Source organism: Patiria miniata, unplaced genomic scaffold (assembly GCF_015706575.1).
Source record: "Patiria miniata isolate m_02_andy unplaced genomic scaffold, ASM1570657v1 HiC_scaffold_25, whole genome shotgun sequence".
Classification (NCBI taxonomy): Eukaryota; Metazoa; Echinodermata; class Asteroidea; order Valvatida; family Asterinidae; genus Patiria; species Patiria miniata.
The window spans coordinates 14035384-14047011 of record NW_024037064.1 but is presented as its reverse complement, the minus strand read 5'-3'; the positions used below and the strand labels follow the sequence as shown (position 1 = coordinate 14047011).

Genomic DNA, 11628 nt, shown 5'->3' with positions numbered 1-11628 from the left:
ATGGGTCTGTCAAGCAGATCCTTTTGGAAGGACTCGGAGGGTGTAGAGGCTATCACGAGTTCAACTATTAGAATCTGGAATCAGTGGCTCAGTGAGGTGAAAGACCTGGATCAGCTTAGGATCAGGAGATGCTACAAGCCTTCAGGGTTTGGGCAGGTTGTAAGCTGTCAGCTTCACATCTTTGCAGATGCTAGTGACGTAGGGTATGGTGTGGCTGCCTATCTCCGGCTTTGTGATGAATCTGGGCGCATCAGCTGTTCGCTTGTTACAGGCAAAGCAAGGGTTGCACCTTTAAAGAAGATGACTATCCCGCGTATGGAGTTGACAGCAGCAACCATCGCAGTTAGACTTGGCAAAGTGCTTACTCAAGAGCTGGACTGCGACATACACGGCACCTACTACTGGACAGACAGTATGACGGTATTGCGGTACCTCGCAAACGAGAGTTGTCGCTTCCAGACCTTTGTTGCAAATCGCATTGCAATAATCAGAGATGCCTCTTGCTTGCAGCAGTGGAAGTACGTGAATACCAAATTCAACCCTGCTGATTGCGCAACACGTGGTCAGTCAGTGAAAAGGTTTCTTCAGTGCTCCATGTGGTTTGAGGGTCCAGGCTTCCTGTCTCAGCCAGAAACAGAATGGCCTCAGCAAGATGCCGATCTTACCAAGCTACCAGATAATGATGCTGAGGTGAAGAAGACTGTGCTGATGACAGCAGAGACACCTATCAGTCCGGTTGACAGACTTCTGGAGCACTATTCAGATTGGACCAGGCTGAAACGGGCAGTTGCTTGGATATTGGTTGTGATGAAGCGCCTCCAAGATAGAGTAGCTGCAAGCGAGAGGTTGAAACAGGAGCCAGCACAGCAAGAGTTAGAACAGCAAGAACCCAATGCGTTGCACCGTTCACAGAAGCTCGAATCAGAGCAGAGCAGAGTTAAGCAAACTCTTTCATCAGGTGACAGAGAAAGTCTTAACCATACTCGACTTACCACAGAGAACCTTGAGGCTGCTGAGAGGGTTTTAGTGTACCATGTCCAGCAGAAACATTGGAAGGACGAAATCAAATTGCTCAACGAGACGGAGGGAAAACCATCCTCGGTAGTCAAGAAGTCTTCTTCATTGAGAAAGCTTGATCCTAAGCTGGTAGATGGACTTCTACGTGTTGGTGGTCGGATTGGTAGAGCAGATCTCGACTTTGAGTCCAGGCACCAGGTACTGATGCCAAGAGACTCGCCTGTCTCCAGGCTTATTCTTCAGCATATACACAAGTCAGTTGGACACTTGGGCAAAAATTCCATCCTAGCAGAGCTTCGACGACATTACTGGATAATTGGAGCACCTTCTATCATCAAGGGTATCGTCTCGAGGTGTGTCACTTGCAGGAGATACCAGGCCCCGGCTGAGCAGCAGAAAATGGCCAGTCTGCCACGAGAGCGACTTGCGTTGAATGAACCTCCATTCAGCAAGGTTGGAATGGATTATTTTGGTCCCTTTGAGGTGAAACGTGGTAGAAGTATGGTGAAGAGGTACGGGGTCATATTTACTTGTTTGACTTCGCGAGCTGTCCACTTGGAGTTAGCGCATTCACTTGACACGGATTCATGTATCAATGCAATCCGCAGATTCAGTGCCCGTCGTGGATCATTAAAGAGCATTCTCTCTGACAATGGAACCAATTTGGTTGGCGCAGAACGTGAGATGCGTGAGCAGATGAGAACCTGGAACCAACAGAAAATCCATGACAACTTGCTACAGAAGGGCATATCCTGGCAATTTAATCCTCCAGCAGGATCACATTTTGGAGGAATATGGGAGCGTTTGATTAGAAGCGTCAGGAAGATCCTCTACTCTCTGATGCGAGAACAGCATGTTCATCTGAGTGATGAAGCTCTCCAAACTTTGTTGTGTGAGGTAGAAGCTGTCATGAATGGACGACCACTTACCGAATGCCCTAACAGTCCCAACGACCTAGATGTCCTGACTCCGAATCATCTGCTTCTTCAACGGTCGGGCGAGAGTCTGCCTCCTGGGTTGTTTGACAAGCATGATAAATATCCTGTTAAGCAGTGGCGACAAGTTCAGTATTTCGCAGACCTCTTTTGGAACAGATGGTCGAAGGAGTACCTGCCTATGCTTCAAGAAAGGCAAAAATGGACCCACCCCAAGCGGAATGTGACTGTGGGAGACATTGTGTTGGTGGTTGACTCTTCGCCAAGAAACTCATGGGCGCTTGGCAGAGTACTTGAAGTTGTCAAGGACAAGAACGGATTTGTTAGAAGTGTCAAGTTGAAGACAAAAACTTCTACTTTAGTTCGCCCTGTAACAAAGCTTTGTCTTCTAGTTGAAGGCAGTGTTGAGTAGTTGTCAGTATTTACAGACATATTGTTATGCGTTGTATCCACCAAGATTTCAAGTGTTAGTTTAAAGATAATAGTAAAGTTTGACCTTGTTTATTGGTATTATGTAATTGCTTATTGATTAATAACCAATTAGAGGGCCGGTATGTAGCGGCCAAACTCAGATAGATTTCTTATTTTTGTTTTGCCAAGTGAGGGCGCTGTTGCGGGAATACGGGAGCTAAGCAAAAAGCAACATGGCTTCAGCTCAATCATGTCAATGACGACAGAATTTGCAACCTGTGGAATTCTTCGCCCAAAGCATTAACTGGCCAAGGTTTATTAAACGGTTGGTTACTCTTAAATAATTTATATCAATGAGTCAGTAATTAATGTGAGATTTAGTGATATCTTGTAAGCCTAAAAGTTGTACAAATGTACATGTATTTTCCACGCATGTTATTTTGGATCTTGTTATTAAGCACATGTACAAGTATCATACAGGGTGTACATAAACCCTTCTTGCATTTAGGTCATGGCCGATAAACTCATCTGCCCTTGTACATTGTAGGGGCCTACACACATGTGTACGTGTATTTAGCCTTTAGTTTGGACATTTGTGTGCAAGTATTTAGAGTACATGTACATGTAGGTGATATGTAATTCAGTCAGCTGATTCTGTTAATTAGGTTACACAAACTCGGGATTATTTCTTGTAACACATACATTTTATTTTCCATTTTATTTATTGTAGTCAATCTGTGCCTATACCTGAGCCTGACAGGTGTACGACTACCAAAACTGTCAGAAGTTGTACAAGACAATAAAATCTTCTGGATCTGCGCACAGCATATTTTCGTCAGTAATCTTTGGCAGATTCAAAGACTCAGTGTAATTTATTTGGTGTAACTTGCCGCGCTTAGTATACCTGTAACTTTATGCTTAATTGCATGGTTTGGTGGTTTACAACACTCATTGTCATCGTTATTTGATTAACAAATTATTGCATTGCGGGGCCTCAACATACAGTGTAATAGTAGTGTGATTTACAACACTCATTGTCATCGTTATTTGATTAACAAATTCTTGCATTGCGGGGCCTCAACATACAGTGTAATAGTAGACAATGCAAACACTGTAATATTGTATTGGTTAATACATGTAGGATACATGGGACTGTATCATCAAAAGCAATAAACGCTCGGCGAAGGTTAGCCGAAGCTGACCATATTTATCCATGTCCGTGTGCTCTCTCTCGTCCTCTCTAGGGCCAATACAGATTTTTCATCATTTCTCATGTTTACAGAAACTCTCCAATATCTGGCGTACACGTTAGAGAACACTCAACAAGTGGGGCCCAGTTTCCAGACGCCTCAATTTGCAAATTTAGCACTAACTTTAAAGACACTGAAATTCTTCACAAAGGCTCAAGACCATTACAGTAACAATATTTTCTTGAATACATTTAAAGTTTCTCAACAATAACAAACAGCAACACTGCATATGAGCAACAAAAGAAAATGTCCAAATGCAAAAAACCCGGAACCACTCCAAACTAACCTAGTCACAGCCTACTGCCCCACTAGACATGTGTGGCCTCTGTATTTCTACGCCGTATGTTAGGCCACACGCCTGGTTTCCCAACCTACTGAGGAGTTTAGTCCCAAACTGGCGCATATGGACTCCACAAAGATGTATGAAGTTCTCACACACAAAAAAGAAATATCACCTTATCTACCCGGGGGGCAAAAGATAAGAACTCATAGAAAACAACCATATCAGTGGTATGTATGTAACAAAAAATATATGCCATAAAAGGGTGCACCACTGTTTACAATAAACTCGTTAGTAGGTTTCCAAGACGTGTGGCCGAACGTACAGCGCAGCAAACACTAAAAAGCAATCCGTACAGACTACAATATAAAGCAAACAGAGGCCACACATAATAAACAAGCAGACAAGCATGACAAGTGGGTCTAGTCACAGCCGCCAACACTATTTACTACAACTTCCCCAAAGAAACTTAAGCATCCCTTAAAACTTTCGTTTTTACACCTTAACTATACTCAAATGCAAATCCTTCACAATCAATGTCAAACTCATCATACAAACACAAATATTCTTACAACTTTTTTACATATCAAATGCCACCACTTAACTTACGCTGATTTAGTGTTGAAGAACTACATGTACATTTGTACGTGTACATGTACCGCATGCTTTGCATGCTATACACTATATGCAGCGCAGCGTTCGCGTACGTGCACACGTCCGTCCCCCCAAGGTGACCGTAAGGTCATGGCAAAATTCTGCTAAATGCAATTCACAAATCTGTCACATTTATCAAAATTATGTCCAATTCCTCAGAATTACACGAAATACACTAAAGACACTGAAATCACATGTATATGCTGTAGTATTGCCATAATTAAGGTTCCAATTTCATTATCAACAATTAACAGTAAAATACACATGTTATAAAATTGCATAAATTTCAGGCAAAACGCAGCTACAAGCATCACAACAATGTACATGTACGATTCCCACTGAACCTCACTACCTAAACCACCCAACCTATCCATTATGCAAGGGTGCATGTAAAAACATTTCAGCTTCTTTAAACAAAACATACCATTTTTTGAAATTGCCTATGTTGTTTAATAACTATTTTTGCAGATTTCTGCCAGAAATCTGCCAAAAAAATCCTCCATTCTGTGAAAATTTCTGTCAAACTCATTTAAAAAAAAAATTGTTAAAAACAGCCGAAAATCTGCTAAAACGGTCACCCTGCATCCGGCTGCGACGCGCATGCGCCAACAAGCATGGCTCCGCGATCCGCTCCATACCACAAACGCAATTGAAAAGGCAGAAACCAAACTGTTATTGATGCTGCTGCAACTCTCTTCTACAGAGGGTGCACTGCAGTTAAACTTTCTATTTTTCACGACACACACGAGTATTCCAGGTGAACTGCCTCTACTGTAAGCATCGAACTTCCAAGGTAAAATTCTTTTACAAAACATTTTACAAAAAATCTCTCCACGGAAACAACACAACTCTGTTAAAACAGTTCTTAAAAATAACTAAGTGTATTTCTAATCTAAAAAAAACAACCCAACACAACACTCAACAGTTTCACTGCTAAACTTTCACATGTTCGCATCTGCTTTAAACATGTTAAATACTTCAATTAGGCCTAGGCCTAAAGGGGTTTACCACGTTCACTATCACCTACGCAAGGCCACATGCTTGGACACACGCCGCACCACCTTAAGTTTTAACCATGTTAACAGCAGTCTATCATAAATGACATGAATGAGTCACATCACGATAACCTAAATATCAAACATCTGACACTAACAACATGAACAACTAGGTCTAGTTTAGTTGTATTAGCTTTATCGAGGATTTCCATGAGGATATCATAAACGGAATTTAAAGCTTAGATCATGCTTACTGGGCCAACAATAAACGAGCTCAACTTTCAATTTCACTCATCATGCCATAGTACAGTAGGCCTAATACTAATAGTATACTAGTAGTAGGCCTTTAAACGTGATTTTCTTGTCTTGTGATTGTCATACAGTCTGTTCTTCTAAGGTTACACTTACAGTTCTTCTAACCCTCCTATAGAAACATGCATTGTCAGCCTGTTTATTACTTGATCAATATTGGTCAACAACCCCATTGGTTGGTACACAGTAGGCCAGGAGGTGAGGATGACAATTTTGACCATTGGCGACCTCTTAAGCAAAAAGAGCAAGAGGAGAATTAATGAGGCACTTTTCTTCACACCATATCTCAGCAAAATGATTAGCTAGGCTACAACACCATTTTTGTTAACTATCCCATACTGAACCACCACTCATTTCCCTTAATATGACTTTAAAAGTACCAACAGTTGGAAATCTTACCCCAAAAAAATTAAGAAGGGAATAGATTTTCTGCAGCAGGTCAGAGGTGGTGACTGTCTATGGATTTTTTTTTTGGTCATAAGTTGCATGATAGTATAGGCCTACTAAAGATGTGCATCCTGAAATAACAAAAACATATACAGCTCACCCTTACTTCCACAGTTGCATGAAGGCATAATATTTCAGCTACCATTTCAGTTTGATCAGTTACATGATTTTGCTATGTTATTACATAATTTTCTAAAAACAACTACATACGTGTATATGTGGATTGTATAATGAAATTTACACATTCAAATATTAATTCTTGCATACAATAACAAACATCTGCCCTGTTAACCCACAATTGTTTCCGTTTAGAATGACCTCAAATATTTTATATATTTCAATGTGCTACTACCCATTTATAATGCAATGACCTACATGATGTATCTCTTTTCTCATATCTAGATGTCATCACAAGGAAAATACACATTTCAAGTGTTGACCAACCCTTCCAAACGTGGTGATACATGGTGTGTTGACATCATCACCACACAAAATGATATCTATGAGCTGTATACCAGTGTAATCAAACAAAGGGATCAACTGGTGAAGAATGAATCATTCCAGGCAACATTTTGTAATGTGGTACATCAGGACAACCGGACACTTTTGAGATTGACATCAAAATCGTATGTAAGTACCAACATTTTATAAGCCCTCTGACTACGCACTATTCGCCCTCTAACTATTCACGTTCATCGTATACATGTAATTCTAAAGAACTTCACTTATACAAAGAGTTATAGAGTTACATGTTATACATATTCCTTAGTTTTCCAGCAGTAAAACCACTACACACATTTATCCTCTCCATAATAACCTGCCATGCAAATGTTAATTAATTACCCAGAAAGGCACCACTCTTTTATTCTCAGAATGTCATGGTACACAATCAAAGACAGGGCAAACTCAAGCCTACCTGCAAGAAAAAGCATATAATAAGTGCCACATACCAATAATCAAATGTAAAATTGTTTGTATTGTTCATCCACACATTAACTAATTAATAACACAGTTATTTGTGCGCCATAATTACTATAACATACTATTTTCAATATTATTTGCACACTTACATTTACAGATATTTGAGTCGCCTGATTTCAACCCTGACGAACAAGCATTGCATCGATACTACAATGCCCCACAAATGGACATTCAACAAGCACTGCTTACATCCAAACCCAGAATGTCGATTTCTGGTATAGTAAGGGAGGTATGTTTATCTGCCACCAAAAATATATATCTGTATATCACACTCGAAAGATTATCACAATTTTCCCATACTTGGGAACCAGACTTGGATATGCTCTTTTTCACTTTTCAAAAGGTACTGCATTATGTGTACAATAATAGTTAACTATAAACACTGCAAAACTACATTGTTATAATATTGTCTTATGATTCCAAAACTGATTCCAGGTTTCACCCCTAAAGTGCACCCCAAAATCGAAACGTAGAGAACTCGAACTGGAAGATCTGCAGGACAAGAAGAGAGTAAAAATTAACTTGTGGTACAGCCACGCAGATGAAGACATCCCTCCAACCAACACTCCTGTTCTCGTGAAGAACCTCGAAAAACGCCAATTCAGAGGAACAGATACCTTCAATGCCACAAAACACACAGCCATAGAGGTGTGTATACAATCCAGTTACTAAAAACACTTGCATGTATTCAAATAAATACAAACACTCAAATGCTTCCACAATAAACAAATGTGTATAATTACTATGTGTACAGACAATTCCAATTCCACTACTTCCAATCATTTCTACAATAACACATTGGAATACGATTTGAGCACAAAAATCACTGTGCTGAGGTAAAGCTATAGTGTCTCCACAAGATACATAGGCTTGTTACTTGAGTTGGTACATGCCAACTGAAAGTCTATTTGGCAAGGCTGTGTTACTCAAGTGAACATCAGTCATACCTCCAATGATCATTTCATGAGTTACGATTGTTTTGGGTTTCATAATTTCTCTCACACTTACACCATCATTGCATACTACAGGTATGCACTCTGCCTGAGAACATTCAACAGCACCACTGTTACATGTATTTTTACACACTAATGGAAGGAATTTCTTACATAGCACTACAATAAAGCTCACTATCAGTCACACAGTGACCATGTTGCCCATCTTGCATCCATAATAAGCTGCTCCTATCTTCACATCATTCTATTCTCCATATCTAAAAATGCATTACTGCTCTGAAATAATTCAACATGATACAATGCTCCCATTTCAAATTACCGTTTTTACCTTGTCATTATTCACAATATTGCAATTGTATATAATTCCATGTTAAAACATTTCTGCAACATACCATGCACTATTGTTAAATTACTACTTGCTATTTGCACACATAGTTACAATGATTACAAGTATGCATACATAACAACTAAACCACTTCAATTCATATCTTGAATTCCTCATGCATGCTCAATCCTAACTACAACTACTTACTAAATACCATTAAGTTTGCATTAACAAAATTAACATTACTAACATATATAAGAGATGATAACCACCACACAATTTTTCATTGTCTTAATAACATATCACATTTTCATTTTTCTTTTGTAACAGGTAAAAGAAACTACAACAACTGCTACAATTGTTGTGACAGATTTCTGCGAAGATACTCCATAAGTCCAAACATATCACTTCATTTCTAGTATTCATACTGCAAACGCCTCCTCACAACAACTACTACATCAAAGAAAGAAAACACATAAATCTTGTTCTCTAAAAATCCACAACTGTAACCCTATCTGACTCAACCCATCAAAATACATCGCTCAATTCTCACAGATTTTGGCGGAATTGCTATATTAGGCCTCTCAGGCAAACAACTGTTACTGGAGTTTAATGAACTTCAGCCAAAAACATTATTGGGCATTCAATTCATTCTGTCATGCCAACAGTACTGATTGTCATATCTTAAAAGCACCTGTAATTAGTCCATCAACTGTTATATACGCAATCACATCACCACTGGAGTTTGCAGGAAACAATGTATACGCACACTGACTGTTGACTTTTGATAGACTAAGTGCAACACTTGCCACAAAAGCTGCACAGTTTAATACAGTTAAACTAAACTACTATGTTGCCTTCTTAACATACTATGAACCTTTACAAACAGTTACATGCATTTCCCCTGCCATGCCTTTAAATACATACTAATTCAAACTTATCACATAACATTTAAACCAACCATGTTGACTTACCAAACTTGATTAACAAACAAAATTAACAAAAACTACTAATTGCACAACTTTTATTTATCACATACAATCCAAAACCAAAAATAAAACCTGTTTCCAGTAACACCATAATAGATTTTGTCTTTGTGAGTGTGTAAGGTTCTGCGAAAAAATGAACTACAATTTAAGTAGTCTCCTTTGGTAACACACATGCCTTCACAAACAAAACCCCACATGGTGTTACTGCACTGTATTGTTCAGTACTGTCAACATGCACAGCCTCAACCTTTTCTAGTCCAAACGCAACCATATCCTAATACACACAATCACAATCACTAACTTTATATCATCAAGGCTTAATATATAGTGCCTTAAAACCAAATACTTCATGCATTTTAAATGCAATGACAGTTTGTACTACAATATATACAGGTTTGCATACAACAAATGCTTTCAAACCAAACTACAAATTCTCCTGCAATACATCCATTCATTTCTCCAAATATCAATTACTTTCTACGAATTACAAAAGCACATTTTTCATTTGTTACTGTATTCAACACCACATTTTCTAAAACTCCACACACTAATACATCATTATTTTCATAATCAACTCCATATTTTGTTTTACTCATTCTTTGCAGAGGAATGTTCCGCATCATCACTGACGATGACAAACAGTATACAGTGCCCAAGAACCTGCTGCTGGACACCATCAACACAGAGCAATCAGACCTCGAGCAACATCTGCCAGTCGCACTGACAGCAACCTACCTTGAAGTGACACATCTCATGGAGAATCTTCGCCAAATGTATGAAGATATCCATAGCAACTTTTAGCAACCCTTGCAACCAATTGTAGCAATCAAACGCCATCTGCATTACAAACTATCCATCGTCTACCTTAAATATATCAAATAAATTAAAAGATTCAGAACTGTTAGATTTTTTTTTCTTTTTCCATATTATTCTATTCCACTTCCCAAGTTTGGCACACATACTACAGGCTGTACCAAAAAGAAGTGAACATTCACAAAGTACCACTACATTTCAAAGTAAAGTATTCTGTTGATAGGCTTTAATTCCTAGGTAAACCAATATCTTGTCTTGTCTTATCAAATTGTTCACATCTTTTTGATACACCCTGCATACAACTCCAAACAATAATTAATCCATACATTAATTAATTCTCTATTTAAGGTCTGAAGACAATGAGGAACAACAGTAAACAACCAACTACCATCAAGGTAACTACCAGCTCTATTTATTTCAAATACAACTTTACTCCGTCACGTACAGCTTGCGTACACAATGCATGACAATCCAAGCCAGTGCATATGTACACAAAGTAAAAAATTTCGCTAGCCATACACACACAATTTTCAACTTCCTTAACTGCCAATTTATCTTTTCAAATTACCAGCACCAACACATTCAGCCCAGACCATTTCACCACTCTATAATCCATCATTTTATGCCATAATCCTTTCATATTTATTTCTTTTCTCCTACAGACAACAACAGATGACACTACTGAACTTCACAGGCATAGCTGCATGACTTTCTGGTCTTCTGTTCAACTGCTGTTTATCAAAAACATAGTACATGTATAATGACAACAAACTAATCACAACAAAAAAGTTCATTATGAATCACTTTGCACCTGCTGCCATAAAATAACACCACAGTGTTATTATTTAGGACATCAAACCAAATAATTCCAGTTTTAAGAAAAACTACTGACTCCTTATATTTTGCAAGATGTCCAACAGTTAAAAATCCCAAAACGCTTACAAAGCCCTTCTGAACATTTCAGATATATGAAAGTATCAAAAGGTGATATCTCATAAATATGATAAAACCTGCCGAAAACTTTATTAAATCATTTAAGAAAAATCTATTTTTGCCAATATTTCTCTTTATTTGTGAGTTGGGCGGAAACGTTTATAATCATAATGAAGTACAACTATTATGTTACTATATGGTCAGGGGTAATGCTTTTCCAGACGATTGCATATTGCATCAATATTTCATTAAAAAAAACTTGTCAAGTGGCACAAGTCTCCTCCAAGTTGAGGAGAGTTGAGCATATCCTTAAGGAGAGTTGAGTCACCCTGA

At 38.5% G+C, this 11628-nt stretch overlaps 1 protein-coding gene across 1 annotated transcript; it reads left to right on the top strand.

The window, feature by feature from the left end:
• Positions 1–11070, top strand: LOC119733104. The gene is made up of 3 exons (XM_038206683.1): positions 1–2288; positions 10155–10322; positions 11025–11070. Exons 1-3 carry the CDS (start codon positions 1–3, stop codon positions 11068–11070), a joined length of 2502 nt encoding a protein of 833 aa, XP_038062611.1.
• The last annotated feature ends 558 nt before the right edge of the window (positions 11071–11628 follow it).

Excerpts from the sequence above, each read along its gene's own strand:
- LOC119733104 (XM_038206683.1), top strand. The coding sequence starts at position 1 with ATGGGTCTGTCAAGCAGATCCTTTTGGAAGGACTCGGAGGGTGTAGAG. Across the intron at positions 2,289-10,154 it reads GGATTTGTTAGAAGTGTCAA|AGGAATGTTCCGCATCATCA; the intron begins GTTGAAGACAAA and ends CATTCTTTGCAG. Across the intron at positions 10,323-11,024 it reads ATGGAGAATCTTCGCCAAAT|ACAACAACAGATGACACTAC; the intron begins GTATGAAGATAT and ends TTTCTCCTACAG.